The 17,612-nt window shown below is 37.7% G+C and overlaps 2 protein-coding genes across 2 annotated transcripts; one reads left to right on the forward strand and one right to left on the reverse strand.

Annotated features, from left to right (window-relative positions):
• The first annotated feature begins 26 nt into the window (after positions 1 to 26).
• Positions 27 to 6,476, forward strand: LOC129766723 (uncharacterized). Its single transcript, XM_055767323.1, has 5 exons — positions 27 to 107; positions 177 to 532; positions 5,416 to 5,849; positions 5,901 to 5,962; positions 6,023 to 6,476. The coding sequence occupies exons 1-5, from the start codon at positions 93 to 95 to the stop codon at positions 6,377 to 6,379; spliced, it is 1,224 nt and encodes a 407-aa protein (XP_055623298.1). The 5' UTR covers positions 27 to 92; the 3' UTR covers positions 6,380 to 6,476.
• A 4,534-nt stretch (positions 6,477 to 11,010) lies between these two features.
• On the reverse strand, positions 11,011 to 11,608 carry LOC129771668 (uncharacterized). The gene is made up of 2 exons (XM_055775561.1): positions 11,470 to 11,608; positions 11,011 to 11,408 (listed from the first exon to the last, which is right to left on the reverse strand). Exons 1-2 carry the CDS (start codon positions 11,482 to 11,484, stop codon positions 11,139 to 11,141), a joined length of 285 nt encoding a protein of 94 aa, XP_055631536.1. The 5' UTR covers positions 11,485 to 11,608; the 3' UTR covers positions 11,011 to 11,138.
• Between the last annotated feature and the right edge of the window lie 6,004 nt (positions 11,609 to 17,612).

A 17,612-nucleotide genomic window follows, 5' to 3' on the forward strand; every position in this document is an offset into this window, starting at 1 on the left:
TAGTTAGTATAAAAGAAGCATATGATTAAAATTGAAATCATTGTAACCACAAGCTTCAATCAACACGCTGTAAACCACCGAAAACAAACAAAATGTTCACCAAGTTGGTAGGATTAGATCGCAAAATATTTATTGTTCTCAATAATTCACTGTTTATTTTTTCATGCCGTTCTTAGTTCTGTATCACCGCTCTGGCTATCTCCTGTGTCTGTGCCAAGCCAGGACTTGCACCACTAGCTTACTCAGCACCACTTGTGGCCGCTGCCGCTCCAGCTTTTGTGACCGCCCAAAGTTCCCAGGTTGTGGCCCGTAACTACAATGGAATCGCCCCCTTGGCATACACCGCTGCTGCTGTTGCTGCTCCGTTAGCTTACACCGCCGCCCCCGTGGCTAAGGTTGCCGCTCCTCTGGCTTATACCGCAGCGGGTGTCCCATTTGCTTACTCTGCTCCAGCCTTGGCTGCGGCCGCTCCGTTGGCCTACCGTGCTGGTCCAATCGTTTCTCCATATGCTGCCTACAGTCCATATTTGCTGTAAGTGATTGCAGAAGCATAAGCAAGGATGTGATAGCTATGAATGTTTATGGTTGTTGTTGTGATAGCACAATTTAGACGAAAATATAAGACATTATTGACATACGAAGTTTTGAGTTTCGATCTCTAGGTTTTGGTTTGCAATTTTTGCAGATCACTGGTACATACAATATGTAAAAAAAAGTTTATCCACCCCTACTATTAATTTACACATACTGTTTTTTTGTTGTTGAAAACGGGTATAATTATTTGGATATTTGTTTTTGTTTCATAATAAATAAAACCTTTCATAATACTTATCACTTTTAACCAAATTTGTTTGAAATTATCCTTATCTCATAAAACAATGTATGAGGAAACTTGCAAAAGAAAAGTTTATCCCAAATATATTCAAATATGGCTAGTACTATTTTGTTGTATACTACGCCATTCTTGTCACCTTGCTGAATGTAAATTAATTCAAAAGTTTAAAAATCTCTCTATCTTTCATATCAGCAACGCGATCAGAGACAACTTTTCGGATCAAAAGTTCATCAGCTTCTGAAATTTGATTACAAATAAATTGTGAGTTTTCAACCTATGTGAAGCCTCCAACTGTGTGAAATTATAAACAAGATTTAACCCTTTATAAGACCGTGTTGAAAAATTTAGTGGCAATATAGTTACCACTACCGTTAACCATAAAACATTGTTTGCTGCTGTCTTGTAAGCTCACTTTATTGCGCTTTTGGTTATACAAAAATCAAAACAAGATTTCTAGCGCAGCGAGAAAAAATGTTTTTTTATATAGACTTACAAGGAAAAAAAATGAAAATTAGAATTTTTACTAAATACAATACAATTTATTTTTTTGAAAACTGCATGATCTTACACAGTAGATCCTTAATAGAACGCGTACAGTGAAAAACTTATCATTTTGTTGCATTTTCAACGAATTTAAACAGATTTTTTTCCGGCGCTCTAAAATCGCGGTTTTTCCACATAGAAATGGCTTCCAAATTAATATCGTACATTTTTAGCAACCCAAACAATGGAGTATTGTTAGATATTTTAGGAAGCCTTTTTTAAAGCAAAATATTGAAATAATATTCCAAGCGCGGAAAAATTATTTTTTTGTAGGTGGAAATATAGTTGCCACGGTCATATAAAGGGTTAACCGTGGAAACTAGGCAAACTATCGATTCAAACTTCGGAGAACATATTCCTTACATGAGTAAGAATACATAGGGGTAGTGGGGTAGGCTGAACAAACGTACCGTTTTTTCTACCATTTTTGGTCGTCCCGTCTTTTACCAATCTGTACCGTATTTTGAGCATAGAAAAATATATATTTATTCCTTTATCATTACTATCTATATTTTTTGTTTTGAATGAACTGATTAGAATTTGGATTCTAACTTTGCTCAGAGTGTTCGCAGAACAAAATAATTGAAGTGTTTTTGCGACTTCGACTTCGACTTCGAACATTCTGCTAAATTGCTTGTGCATGGTAACGTCCTATTCCTTTCTTTTGGACGTTATATCGAGAGGATTTTTCAGTATTTTTGACCGATTACCTTCCTATTTTCATTCACGAGAAGAACGACGTGTTGTACTACGCAATTAAAACCAGAGTCTCAAACTACAGTTACTTTTCACCACAGATCGGTAGTGTTCTTTTAAACATAACTTGGTTTTATTCAGACAATGATGCTGAAATGTTAATTTTGATTATTTTATTAGAACTCTTCCCTTTTAAGAAATGTTTTTGACTAATGAGGTGCAAACTATCCTTAAAAGTCTAGTTGATCCAGGTGGAATACAGGAGGGAAAATTCCCTCAAACTGTTTCAAAGTAGCGTTAGTAAATACCTTCCTGTTCAGATAGGTGAGAAAAAAAGATTGGAACAAAGATCCGTGCCAATTGTAATTACTGAACTTTTGGAATTTGACAAATTTTATGATAAAATTTACTTTATCTGAATATACTTTCATTGTAGAGAACAGGCAGTTACATCCAAGAATGTGTGATTGTTTGTTTTTTACACGGTTTCATTCATTCAATAAAATTGGGACGCTATAAACAGTCGACGATGTCAATGATTTTTGCTGAATCGAGAAGTATCGACATCTGTCAACCAAATATTGTTTACAAGTCATTGAGTTTTGTACAACTAGTTCAATTTTTACTGCGTTGAAAATGTCGAGTTTCGTTATATAAGCATAATAAGAATCACTTGCGAGAAGTTATGATTTTCTGTTTCCATTGGAAGAAAAATGTATATAAGGTGACTCGGATAGATTTTGTAGGAAACGGTTTGGACGATTTAATAGTGGTGATTTTAGTGTTAAACTCAAAAAGTATCCGAATCCGTTGATCCGTTTAAAGTAAGCTACTGCATAAAAACGACCAGATTATGCAACCAGACACGAGTCGAAAATATTCCATCATGACAACGCTCGGTCTCATGTTGCTGTTCATGTTATAAACTATTTGGAAAATAGCGTGTTGGAAATTCTGGTTCACCCTATTTATAGTCCAGACCTTATCCCTTCCGACTACCATTTGTTTCAATGCACAATGGTCCAGGAGGTGCATTTAAGTGGAAATTGGCATTTAAAGCTTTACAGTTATTCTCTAGACAAAAACTGTCTTTGACAAAGTTGTTACATACAATAGAGCGCTCATTTTTATGTTATCAAAAATAGGGTGACCAAAATTGTCGATGAAATAAAAAATCTAACTTTCTTTTCTTTATAGATAGAGATAAACATGGTTCGACAATGTTGTAGTCCCAGTTATTTGAGACATCTTTGTAGAACAAAGTTTTTTTCTATCTCTTGAAACAACCGATATAGCGCCTTTTTTCTAAGTTAGGTTAGGTTAGGGTCACCATGACAAAACGGGTTTTTAGCTTTAACTTTTATATTTCAAATTCTACATGCAAACTGTCTTCGAAAGACTTTTAGAGCTTACTAATACAAACATTTTGCGATGCAGAACTTGTAAATATCTCAACTTCACTTAAAGCTATTGATATTTGTTTCCCAAAAAAATACGCTCTCTTCAATTGTTTGTCATTCTTTCTGGGGCAAACATAAGCAAAGTTTATTGACTGCATTTGAAAGAGCATATTTCACTCTACATGGTGTTTGCTTTTCAACACTATGTTATTTTGTGTGTTTGATTAAATTAAAATAGAAATCATGAGTTTTTGGGTAAAAAAAACATCAATAACTTTAAGTAGGATTGAGATATTGTCAATTTCTGTATCGAAAAATGTTGGAATTGATGAGATCTAAAAGTCGTACGAAGTCAGTTTTGATGTAGCATTTGAAATATAAATGTTAAAACAAAAAAACTCGCTTTTTGCATGGTCACCCTAATGCAACTTAGAAAAAAAGCGCTAAATCGATTATATTAAAAGATAGAAAAATGCTTTGTTCTAAGTTAGATTTTTTATTTCATCGACAATTTTGGTCATCCTATTTTTGATAACATAAAAATGAGCGCTCTATTATATGTAACAACTTTGTTGAAGACAGTTTTTGTCCAAAGAACAAATATCTCCCACAAAGTTGTTTTTGGCGCTTTCTATCTAAGTTGCATTAGGGTCACCATGAAAAAATTCTACATCAAAACTGTCTTCGTACCAATATTTTGCGATGCAGAACTCCTAAATATCTTAATCCTATTCAAAGTTATTGATGTTTTTTATCCAAAAACTCATGATTTCAATTTTAATTTACTCAAACACACAAAATAACATAGTTATGAAAATCACACATTATATAAAGTAAAATTTGTTCTTTCAAATTCCGTCAACAACAAACATTTTTATGTTTGCCCCTGAAAGAATGACAAACAAATGAAAAGAGCGTATTATTTGGGAAGAAATGAGTGAAGTTGAGATATTGACAAGTTCTGCATCGCAAAATGTTTGTATTAGTAAGTTCTAATAGTCTTCCAAAGACAGTTTGTATGTAGAATTTGAAAAATAAAAGTTAGAGCAAAAAAACAGTTTTTTTCATGGTGACCCCAATGTAATTTAGAAAAAAGATTTTGTCGAAGATGGTTTTTGTCTAGAGAATAACTGTCGAGTTCTTAATGCTAATTTTCATTTAAATACATCTCCTGGACCATTATACAATGGATGCAGAACGCATTGAGTGGAATACGTTTTAATTCAGAACAGGGTATCAAAAATTGGCAGGATTCGTTCTTAGCCTTCAAATATGGACGCTTCTTTCGCTTGCGAATGACGCATCTCTATAGTAATATGTCCGAAAAAGAACCTGAAACTATTGAGAACCTGATCAGAGGGTCCTTAAGTCCTTAAGGTGGATGGTTGTTATTATTTTTTGAGGGAAAAATATACCTAGAAATATTAACTCTCAACCTTTCTACTTTAGGAATGTAACTTAATTTAAATAACGGAAAGAATGATTTGTAGTGCAGCATTTTCTCAAAAATGGTTGTACAAAGAAACGTCCTTTTTTATTTAGAACTGTAAGTATAGCTCTAAAAAAATGGTTCAACAACTCTGTAATAGATGAGATTTTATTAACAGCGTAGAGGATTTCTTATGGATCGAATATGATTCCCTATTACTCTGAGGGAGTCTCAATTATCTGTCTAACATTGTGTGTTTTGAATATTGCTATACTCCGGAAACATTTTTGACAACTGAGCGAGTGACGCTAAACACTCGCTCAGATATAAATGTCGTGTTTTGTATACCTAAGCTCTTGAACTTAAACACTAACTAATAGTTACTGTCAATTACAAAAATGGACAAACTGTTATCCGAGAAATCCAATGTTAACGCTTGCTAGGCAAAGTTCATTTCCACCCAGCGATGTCTCGGGTGGCCTTGAACTTCGTGTTCGGTTCACTTTCAATAGGCCGTTAAATTTCCTAAATCCACAATCCGTTGGTCACGCCGCAAGTCCGCTGCGCTCAAGTGTCCGTCTCCAACGACCATTTCAGCACAATGCACCACGCCACTTGGCCAAGGTCGGAAGCACGCGACAAAACGGTCATGTTCCAATAACTGGACTATCAGACGGCGAGTGTAATCGCACGAGTTACTTATCGCGACTCGGACGTGTTTTGAATGTTAATCCTACTGCGGTCAGTAGCTCGGAGGCGGAGGGCCACACGATTGTCGTGTATGTGTGCCAAATGTGCGCTTTTGATGGATGGATTGATGTGTTGCCTCCCAAATTTGTGTGTCCATTCTGCCATCTCCCGATCGACGGTGTTATGAAATCGAAGTTCGTGGGTGGTTTTGGTGGAGAATTGCAGAGGGAATATCTACCAATGCGATGGAACTGTGGTTTATGTTCATATAAAAGAAAGATCTAACTGGAACAGAATTACAGTTAAGCTGAGAACTTCGAACAACGCAAACTAAAGAGCTCCAAACAGTACAAAATGTTCACAAAATTGGTAAGAGTATGATTACCCGAATTGAATATTGAAAATGTTGATCTGCTGGTTCCGATTTAGATCTTCCTCGCCACTTTGGCCATCTCGTGCGTCTGCGCCAAGCCGGGACTTGCTCCACTTGCCTATTCCGCGCCACTTGTGACCGCCGCCGGACCAGCCTTTGTGACGGCTCAAAGCTCGCAGGTTGTAGCTCGCAACTATAACGGAATCGCGCCGCTTGCATACACCGCTGCCGCACCACTAGCTTACCCTCTGGGAGCCAGAGTGGCCGCTCCCCTGGCTTACACTGCCACAGGATTGGCCGCTCCGGCTCCTCTGGCATACACCGCTTCGCCTTATGCTCCCTATGTCACCTCCCCACTTGCTGCATATGCGGCGGCCTCGCCGCTGGCTGCCTATCGTCCGTATCTGTTGTAAATGATAACAACGAGGTTGCGATATTTATCCATGCATTGTGATGATGAACTCTGTTGATGTTCTTGTTGTTTTAGTATGAAAAAATATAATAGGAATATACCGAAACATGAAGAACTATTTATTGCCTAAGAATCATCCGAAAAAATTACAAGCTCTTTAGGATATTTAGGAAATCTCAGTTGAATCAAATGATTTTATGAAACCAATCTCGCACTTATGTTCTAGGAAACACATGAATAATTTATCATTATACCGAAATTTGCGAATCGTTCATTCAGTACGCATAGTCTTTTGTACTTATGGTGCAATTTGTGATGAAGTGCTTCTCTAATTTACCCCAGACATCGAACGATCGGTTAACAAAATGGTATCAATGCATGAAACGTTCACAGGTGTTTTGGGCTAAATTTTTTTTCGCTATTATTAAAACTTACTGCAAAATTTGCAAAATTACAGAATATTTTCAAAAATACTACAAAAATAATCTTTTAGGCACTATTTTAAAATCGATGAAGAAAAAAAAATTTTTTTCTCGCCAAAGCAACGAACTAAACTTGTACAGAAGTTATTGAAGTTTCCAGAACTACCTTTCGGTTTGCGGTGCGATAATTGGTAAGTATCGGTATAACTAAACCATTCAAATACTAAAATAAAAACATATAGAATGTTTTAACCCTTTGCGGTCGTTTGTCTGCTCTCAGCCACCACAGCAAGCAAGTCTGCTAATGTTATACTTTATGCAACAGTGTATAAGTTTAGACTGTTTCTTAACGAATGTTAATATCTAGTGAACTTGTTCACGAATTGAAACGATACTCCTATGAATGGTAGATATCGGTACTCTGTATAAACCAAAGCTGTTACCCATGCTGCGACGAAAAGAACATGTCGCATATATTTTTTCATCAGCCATGGGTAAGGTTTCGTGCAACTGCCGTGAAGTCGCCCGATAGGGCGTCGAAGTCTATTTGTAGAAGGCATAAATACGAAGGAATTAAGGAAATTTGTTCCGTTGACAAACACTCTTTTATATATAAAGATGTGCATAGTCAATTTTTCCGAATTTTTCAAATCATCTCAAATATTTTCCAAAGTACTCAATCATTCTAATTTGGGTAAAGACAAATTCACAAAATAAAGGGTGTGTCACATCAAATTGCATCACGGAAAAAACGCTGTAGAAATTTAATTTTTAGGAATTATATCTTCAGCTTCCGCTTATTATCAGATAAGAGTGTATAGATCACGTTGGCCATGCTTCACTGTCAATTTTTCGTAAATTTGGAAAAATGTCGTCGAACGAAAAAGAGCGTCGTGAATTAATCCTGTGCACTCATTTCGAGAATCCGGAGTTGTCACATCGGGACATCGGTAAGATGCTGGGAATCGTCCAATCCACGATCAGCAGAGTACTAAAACGATACTTCGAGAACCTAACCATCGACCGGAAGGTGAAGAACGGCAAAAATGGATGCTCCGTCAGTGAAAAAGATCACAAGCGCGTAGTTAAGCAGTTTAGACGTGATCCGAGAAGTTCGGTCCGGGATGTCGCCAATAAGCTGAATTTGTCAAGTTCATTCGTCCAGCGGACCAAGCAGCGGGAGGGCCTGCGTACATACAAGGTTCAGAAGGCTCCTAACCGCGACGAAAGGCAAAACATGGTGGGGAAGACGCGAGCCCGGAAGCTGTACACCGAAATGCTGACGAAGCCGCATTGCCTGGTAATGGACGACGAAACCTACGTCAAAGCGGACTTTCGTCAGCTGCCGGGCCTGTTGTTCTTCTCCGCAGAGGACAAATTCAGCGTTCCGGAGGAGATTCGCAAGCAGAAACTATCCAGGTTTGCCAAAAAGTACATGGTGTGGCAAGCGATCTGCTCTTGCGGAAAGCGGAGCGCCCCCTTCGTGATGACCGGCACGGTAAACGGGCAGGTTTACCTTAAGGAGTGCGTACAGAAGCGCTTACTACCACTATTGAAGCAGCACGAGGGCCCGACCATCTTCTGGCCGGATCTCGCTTCTTGCCACTATTCAAAGGACGTGTTGGAGTGGTACGAAGCCAACGGGGTCACCTTCGTGCCAAAGGAAATGAACCCGCCCAACGCGCCGGAGCTTCGCCCAATAGAGAAATATTGGGCGATTATGAAGCAGGCCCTCCGGAAGAACCCAAAAGTTGTCAAATCGGAGGCGGACTTCAAGAGAAAATGGATTTCTGTTCAAAAAAAACTACAACCTGACGTTGTACAGAACCTTATGGAAGGGGTAAAGAGGAAGGTGCGAGCATACGGGCTTGGGTTCGAAGTATGAATAAAAAGAAAATGCCAAAAGTTGTTTAATAGTTTTTATTTTACTGTCTAAAATTTTCAAAAGGATCGGTCTACTGGGCGAATTTCTACAGCGTTTTTTCCGTTATGCAATTTGATGTGACACAACCTTTAAATGAACGACGTAGATCTGATCAGCCGTTTTCCCGTGATGATGAGTAATACGTACGTGGGAAAAACTCTCTTTTATATATAGGGTTGGGGAAAAAGAAATGTCGTATTTCTGATCGAAATTTGACGCTTTATTTAACATACTTAAAATTATCCAATTTAAGGGGGTATTCTAGTCTAGAAATCTGAAAAAATCGAATTTTTTTTTAACCATATTTCTGTAGTTTAGGCATTCAAGAATATACTCTAGAAAGGACTTATCGAAAATCCTATTATTTACCTAGTTAGAGCCATCTTAGTGATGTGGTATCTAACCTGTTACGGCCATCACAATGAACTTCAAACGCGCATGAACCAATAACAAATTATAACTTTTTAATTTTACTATTTTTAAAAAATCGGTAAACGCAAAAAAAAACGTTTTAAACAGCATTTTTGTTTTCAAACGGCCGCCATTTTGTTAAAACCCATGTTTTTGACTTGTCCGAGGTTCATGCCATAGCGACATCTTTACTGATTCAGAATCTGTTCGATTTTTTTGTTTCAGATAACCAGAAGGACTGGAATCGTGTACGCCATGGCACAACTTTTTTTGAACACCCTCACTTCACCAGCATGTAACTATTCTAATTATGAATATTTTTTTCCGTCCTATTTTTGTTTTATTGTTGAAAGATAGATAAACGAATAATGATATAATGGATAGTAAAAATATTCTTTGTTTTATTTTTACGGAGTTCGAAAAAACGTCCGAAATTCGTGTCTCTACACTAGAATACCCCCTTAAGTCAAATATTCGCCGTTTTGTTCGCAAACCTGTTGCCATTTAGAAGGCAACTTCATTATTCCCCCCTTACAACCCCCCCCCCTTATTTGCAAAAATCTCAGACAGTCACTTTTCGCAAGCCTCTTTTGAGGCCAACTTAGTATCACCAAGAGCGTTTTGTATTGACCGGAAGAGATGATAATCACTTGGAGCCAGGTCCGGACTATACGGTGGGTGCAATAGGACATCCCATCTGAGCTCCCGTAACTTCTAGAGGGTCATCAAATATGTGTGAGGCTAAGCGTTTTCCTGGTGGAAAACAACACCATCACTATTGATCATTTCTGGCCGCTTCTGGTCAATCGCCTGCTTCAAACGGTCAAGCTGCTCATAGTAGAGAACCGAGTTGAGGGTCTGGCCATAGTTGAGCAGCTCATAGTGGATGATTCCCTTCCAATCCCACCAAACACACAGCAAAACCTTCCTGGCCGTCAATTCGGGCTTGGCGATGGATTGGGCCGTCTCACCGCGCTTCGACCAGGACTTTTTTCGCTTTAGGTTGTCGTACGTGATTCACTTTTCATCACCAGTCACCATCTTCTTCAAAAATGGGTCGAGTTCGTTCCGTTTCAGCAGTGCATCGCAGGCATTGATTCGGTCTAAAAGATATTTTTGCGTCAACTCGTGTGGCACCAATACACCTAGCTTTTTTGGAATCCAATCTTCTTCAAAAGGTTCCAAACGGTTTTATGGTCTATACCCAGTTCCTGGCCAATCGAGCGAGTGCTCACATGCCGGTCTACTTGGATGATTTCAACGATTTTATCGGTTTCCACGACGATTGGCCTACCAGTACGGGGTGTATCTTCGACAGCCACTACACCAGAACGAAATCGATCAAACCAACGCTGTGCGGTGCGAATCGTTACAGTATCGGGTCCAAAAACTACACGAATTTTTTCGGCCGCCATCGTTGCAGTTTTACCTCGCAGGTAATTAAAACCGTAAAATATGGCGAATTTCTTGCTTGGTGGACTTGGTGCTTGGTGGAAAGATAGAAAAAGCACTTTCGCGAAAAACGCGTTCAAAATTTAGAGTCGAGGTCGTTCCAGCTTAGATATCATGCCACTACAAATGGCTATAATTCCGTAAATGATGAGAATTTCTACAATTCCTTCCAATGAAAACTAAACATCAGACATATTTAAAAAGTAAGTTGCAATTCTTGATTTTTGAAGCTGTTTTCAAAAAGTCCTGTTTAATTTGGAACGCATCTAGCATGTTTTCTGTGCACGGTCCACGATCACAGAAATACAAATCAAACGAATTCAAAATCGAGTTCTATTAAAACTTACGTGGAATCTGCGATATAAATTTAAACTCAGTTTCTTTCATTAGATTATTGCGATAGCATTGCAATTAAAACAAATATTTCGTTATTCCGCTGTGTATTTTTCATTCGTTTGTTTATTTTAATTTAACACAATCACATTTGTCCAAAAAAATAATGCAAAACTTCTAAATACAGTTTTTCAGTTCAATGGGTCGGAGATCAGGCCTCAGTAGATGGTGGTATATGGGGACACTCCGAGCGAAGAGTACGCCAATGGAACTCCGGCGGAATAAGTGCTCACCGCGGGGAGTCCATGGGAGTAAGTGGCCAGTGGAGATGAGTAGGTGGACACGGCAGCTGGGGCAGCATAATTTGAGTAGGCGATAGCTGGGGCACTAACTCCATGGTAGGTGCTGACGTATGGGGCGGCATAGGTAGCGGCAAGGGGAACTCCAGGACGAGCAGCTACAGCGGCGATGGCGAGGGCAACGATGAACTGCAAGATTTTCAAAATCAATCCCTAATCAAATACGTGGCTCTATCGGGTCTTAACTTACCAGTTTGGCGAACATTTTGATTGATGAAATTTGCGAGAGCTACGTGAACCTGCTTGGTTGTTCCACAAGTGACTATGGTTGGATGTTCGTCCGGATGGTTCCTTATATATGAAAATGTATTTCGTTCGTCCCTTCTTTCGTTCCAATGCCCACAGGCAACGAGACGTCCAGAATATGTTCATTATTTACCGGGCTGTAATTGACACACGGTCTGATTTCTTAAGTGGGCGTTCGAAATATTTAGCGTATATCGACAGCAAGCGAACATCGGAAAAGTAGGAACAAGGAGGACAAAATAGAAGCGAGCCTTTTTGGACCGGTCCGGTAGACGGTGTATAAAAAATTGACATTTGAAAACTTACTAAACGTAACCGGTTCGCGGGAGTAATTCTCGAGCAATAGAATCCACATCTGGCGCAAACTGATTATAAAACCTGCGGGAGATAGCGAAAAACAAAAGAAGTACCAAGATGTAATCTTGTTTCGGATTGTTCTTTCGTTTTTTTTCGTCTACGCTCCTTACCTATTCGACACACCCAATGAGCCGTGTATTTTATTCTCGTTTAATGGATGATTGTTACTTGATGTCCGTCACGATTAAACCGACAACGAACCTAAGTGTTCGATAGGCTTATTGTTTTTCAACTTGTTGGGAAAATTTATGGTGAGAGCACATTGTAGTGCTTTGCTTCGAGCAATATATTATTAATAATTTACAAAGAGAAGGATGAAAATCAATTCCATTTTCGATTAGTTTATGTCGAATAGTTGGGAATCAATGCAAATTTTTATTTGGAAGTAATACTCTCTCTAAAACAGGTCGGACTCGATTATCCGGAGTATTGATTTTCTTTTTCCCTCCGGATAATCGAGTCATAAAAAACAAATTTTCTCTCGGTAAACGTAATATAGTTATGATTGCATGATGCACTTATTTATTAAACGGTTTTATCTAGGTTGACCCGTTTGTATGTTTGTGACTGTGTAACTTTGTAACTTTGTAGCTTTGTATGTAGCGCTGTACCACGGTTATAGAAATTTAACCCCCTTCCTGTTGACCGATTGATCTGAAACTTGGAACACATCTTTATCTCTGGTGTCATTATAAAACTGCGTATTCCATGATCTTGAAAATCCAAGATGGCGGTCGGTACAAAATGACGGTTTATGTGCATATTTTCTAAAAATCCCATCAATTTGACTTTTCCCAAATCCTCATCAATATGGGTATCGAATGAAAGAACTTGAGCAGTAGAATACAGTATTTTATGAAAAATGCAAATCCAAAATGGCCGCCATCACTAAATGGCGCCATATATATTTTTTATTCAAACCCTCATCAATATTGGTATCAAAAGAAAGTTCTCGACTAGTAGAACATCATGAATCATGATCATGAATAATTCAACTCCAAGATGGTCGCAGTCCCCAAACAACTAATTACTTTTTAAATGGTTTCATTCAGCTTGAACTGTTTGTATGTATGTTGGAATGTTTGTAGGGTTGTCCCACATTAATACAAAATTGAACCCGTTCCTGTTGACTGATTGATCTGAAATTTGGAAGACACCTTTAATTCTACTGTCATTATAAAACTACGTATTCCATGATCTTGAAAAATTCAATTTGGACGTCGTTAAAAATGTTGTTTATTTGAGAACTGCGGTCATCTCGAATTTGGATTTTTCATGATCTACTGTGTTCTACCAGTCGAGCACTTTCATTTGATACCCATATTGATAGAGCTATGAAAAAAATATGGCGCAATTTTGTGGTGGCGGCCTTTTCGGATTTGAATTTTTCATAAATAACTGTGTTCAACTAGTCAAGTCCTTTCATTTGATACCCATATTGATTGTGTTCTGAGAAAATATGTAATCCGCCATTTTGTAGTGGCCGCCATCTTAGATTTACATTTTTCATAAATAACTGTATTCTATTAGTCAAGCCCTTTCATTTGATATCCGGGGTTGTGAAAAAAAAATGTCGCCATCTTGTGGAGGCAGCCATTTTTTATTTGCATTTTTCATGAATAACTGTGTTCTACTAGTCAAGCCCTTTCATTTGATATCCATATTGATGGGGTTCTGAGAAAATAGGAAATCCGCCATTTTGTAGTGGCCGCCAAAATTTCGAAATGCCAGAAAATATAATAAATTTTTTTGTACCGCATATTTAAATGGTTTTTATAATTACATTTTTTGGTGAAAAAATTGTTTGAAGATATTAATCGATACACCTTAATAAGATGTAATTTCAGTATTTTTATTCCATATTTTTGTCTCAAAGCAATTGAGAATGGCGTGAAAAAAACGAGAAGGTTAATTTTTCCCCATAGATCCTATGGTGTACCATATAAGTACTCAAATATATGGTACTACTGCCAAAATGTTTTATTACAATACAATATTTTCCATACAGCTGGTGATTTGGTTTGAGGGCACTTTTTACTTCCTTACCCAGCCTAACCCTTTGGAAATATATAAAAAAAATATTTTTTGTACCGCTCAACACTGGAAGAAATCTGAAAAAATCACACATATCTAGAAAAGCCGTAGGAACACATTTAAATATGAATTAGAGTAGTACTGAATCTCTAAATCCGAAAAAAAAAATTGTTTTCAAAATTTAGATTTTTTTTAGTACTTCAATTTTTGATAAAATTTTTTTTTTTTGATAATTTTTATTGATACACCGTAGTAAGATGCACATTCAGTATTTTTTTAAAATTTTTATGGCGTGAAATAAACGAAGAAGTACGTTTTTCACTATAGATCCTACGTCAAACCACATAGGGGTTCAAATAAACCGCTAAAATTTCTTATTTAAGGTGAAGGTGGAAGCTAGCCACTGTAGTAGTATAGGTAAACCCACGTGTAAAAATGGGGTAATAGTGTTTGTGGGAGAAGAGCAAAGCACATGTAAATAGATCAATTCACTTATCAGATTGTGTGGCGCTTCATTGACACGAGTCTTTGAATACATTTGAAAAAAAATAACAATTCAATATTGAAGTTAAATGTATAAACGATATGTTCCGATGAACAATTGCAAACATAAATATATATAGAAGGTGCATTTGCATATGAAGTTAAATTCTGATTATACGCGAGCGTAACATGAGCAAATTTATAACACATGCGAATTGGGGCTCTTTTGATATTAACAAGTTCTTCCGCATAGTAACTCGATGCTGATAATTCCTTAATATTTTCCTTCGTTGATCGTATTGTTTTCACATATTCACGTTGGAGAGCCTTAACCCTTCTCTTCGTTGGCCGAGACATTTTGATTGAATGTAATACTTTTCCGTTTATTGTTTTTGAAAACATAGGCAACGGTGGCAGTGTTCCGAGCTCTGCAATACAATTTTCTTACCCAATGTTAAAGTTGCTAAAACTTACATTATAGACCCATTAAACGTAAAAATAATGATTGTATTGATATCAACACAATTTTATTCTATTGATTTTCATGACATGAAACGCTATGACTCAGGAATAATGTTTTATTGACTGGTTTTGATAGCTGTTTCGATGATGTTGTCTGGCATCAGTTTCGAAAAAATAACGAACAAAACCATTGCCGAAGATTGAAAAATGAAAATTTAACTTTCATAGCACTTACTCCGACGTTTTTCACTCACTATACAGTGCGACAGCAGAAGAAAATTTAATATCTAGTGAGTAATCGATTAGAGTTTGGTTGATATTACTTCATGGGAAGTGTGCGAAAACGATCATTTTCTTCACACTGTTTCGCAAAATTATTGATTTTGAGGGAGAGAGATGAAAGAAATGAGCGCCATTGTGGCAACCATTTGTGGCTAGCTTCCACCTTCACCTTAATATCCTATACAATATTTGCCATACAGCTGGTGATTTGTTTTGGGGCACTTTTTACTCCCTTACCCGGTCAGACCCTTTGTACGTTTACTAATATTTGTCTCAGTGAAAGTTAGTTTCGGATTAAATGGTACTCGCATTTAAAGAAATAAACAGAAAATTTTGAAAGGCTGTAGTTTCCTAAAACGCGACTGGTCGCGTGGAGTATATATTGATGTATATTTTATTTGATGTGATAAAAAAGAGCAAATTGAAATTTATATCTTTGTTTAAACTCTATTTAGATTCCGATAAAAACCGCTAGCCAATTCTTCAACATGACCAAGCTAAAAGTGAGTTTATTCATGGAAACTTACCATCAAAAAAATTACAACGGAAATTCTGAGAAAAGCATTGGTATTGACACTTGGTTGTAATCCACTATTTTCTGACATTCGCAACCGCGATTTAGATAAATGAGAGAAATAATTGATTCAATTATAATTGAATTTGTTCCCAGAATCGAGGTGGAGCTCAGTAAACTTGAAAATGATTTTTTTTCATTAAAATTCAAATTTGATTGGTATACTGATATTGGGCTGAGGAAAATCTTTCGGTAGATGACTGTAGTAATCGATATCTCGTATAGTATAGATCAATCAACTTAAAAAGAAGGTGACATTTCATACTTAAAAAATATTTTGTTGTTTGTTTCATTCAGTTGTAAGTTACAGGGTGTTAACAATGGAAGACAACGCAGAAACAAATAGATGCGTTTTCTTTATAGATATGAAAGTGCGAGTCAGACCGCTGATATTTCAAATGGTGTTTATGGTGCAGATACTGTAACAACTAATTACGTGCAATTTTGATTGCGTCAATTCCGTTCAGAAATTTTTGATGTTAAAGATGCACCTCGCACAGACAGGTCTTTCGACCAAAATGTCGATGAAATCACAGAAAAAATCGAAGTCGACCTGCTTGTTAGTGATCATAGCATCGCCCAAGATCGACCATGAAACAGTGCAGCGAAAAGGGTTTTATATACCACAAAATAGCAATAAAATAATCAAATTTTGTCCAGAAAGTGCTAAACGAATCGTCGCAAAGCTCGGTAATGAGTGTTCTTTCGAAGATCTCAGCAGAAGTGAACGAAAACCCGGATCAAGTAATTCCGAATTGGACCGAAAAGTTGTAAATTATATTTAGAAGAACAGGTCTGCATCTAGTCGTGATTTGGTCAAGATGTTTAAAACCAGTGTTGGGATGAGTCAGCGGATTAAACAGAGACATGGTCTGGAGACCTACAAAAGCAAAAAGTGGCCAAACAAACACCAGAGTAGGAAGATTGAGTTGAAACACGGGTTCGAAAGCTAAATGAGCGTAAAGGGCGAACACGAAATTATTGCGACACCGAAAATGTCATGCCAATTTTCTTATAATGTTTAGCATTAAACCAAAATTTTAGGGTAGTTTTATACATATATTTACTTCAAAAATCAAAAGAAAAGTTAATCGATGGAGCCTTGAGTGTAAAATTGAACGCATTTTAGTTTGATGCCCTCCATCAAAGTATTTACAGTGTCATCCGGTACCAGTTTCTCAGTTTTTTTTTCATTTTCTTAACATGTCCTTCTCGTATTGACTGTCTTCTTGCTCTTCCGAAGTTCCCGCTTCATTATTGCCCAGTACTGCTCCCCCGGGCGCAGCTCCGGACAGTTTGGCGGGCTCATGTCCTTTGGAATAAAATAGACAGAATTGGCCTCATACCACTCCAGGACACTTTTAGAATAGTGGCATGATGCCAAATTTGGCCAAAATAGTGGAGCTTCGTCGTGCTGCTGCAAGAACGGCGAAAAGCGCTTCTCGAGGCACTCAGATTTGTAGATCTCGCCATTTACTGTGCCTTTTGTCACGAAAGGCTCACTCCTCAGTCCGCAAGAGCAGATGGCCTGCCAAACGAGATATTTGGAGGCGAACTTCGACATTTTCTTCTTCTTAAATTTGTCGTCCACATCGCATTTGCTTTGCTGGTGAAAAACTCCAACCACGGAATTTGCTTAAAATCGGCTTTTATATACGTTTCGTCGTCCATCACACAGCAGCCATATTTTGTCAGCATCTTCTCGTAGAGCTTCCGTGCCCGAGATTTAGCCGTCGATTGTTGCCGCTCATCGCGGTTTGGGAAGTTGTGTACCTTGTATGTATGTAGTCCAGCTCTCTTCTTTGCATTCTGGATGTAGCTCTGCGACATGCCGATCTTTTTAGCCAAATCACGGCTTGAGACGTTGGGATTTGCTTTAATCATCCGCTTCACCT

The sequence above is a fragment of the Toxorhynchites rutilus genome, chromosome 2 (genome assembly GCF_029784135.1).
Source record: "Toxorhynchites rutilus septentrionalis strain SRP chromosome 2, ASM2978413v1, whole genome shotgun sequence".
NCBI lineage: Eukaryota > Metazoa > Arthropoda > Insecta > Diptera > Culicidae > Toxorhynchites > Toxorhynchites rutilus.

Excerpts from the sequence above, each read along its gene's own strand:
- LOC129766723 (XM_055767323.1), top strand. Across the intron at positions 533-5,415 it reads GCCTACAGTCCATATTTGCT|GCCGTTAAATTTCCTAAATC; the intron begins GTAAGTGATTGC and ends CACTTTCAATAG. Across the intron at positions 5,850-5,900 it reads ACCAATGCGATGGAACTGTG|CTGAGAACTTCGAACAACGC; the intron begins GTTTATGTTCAT and ends ATTACAGTTAAG.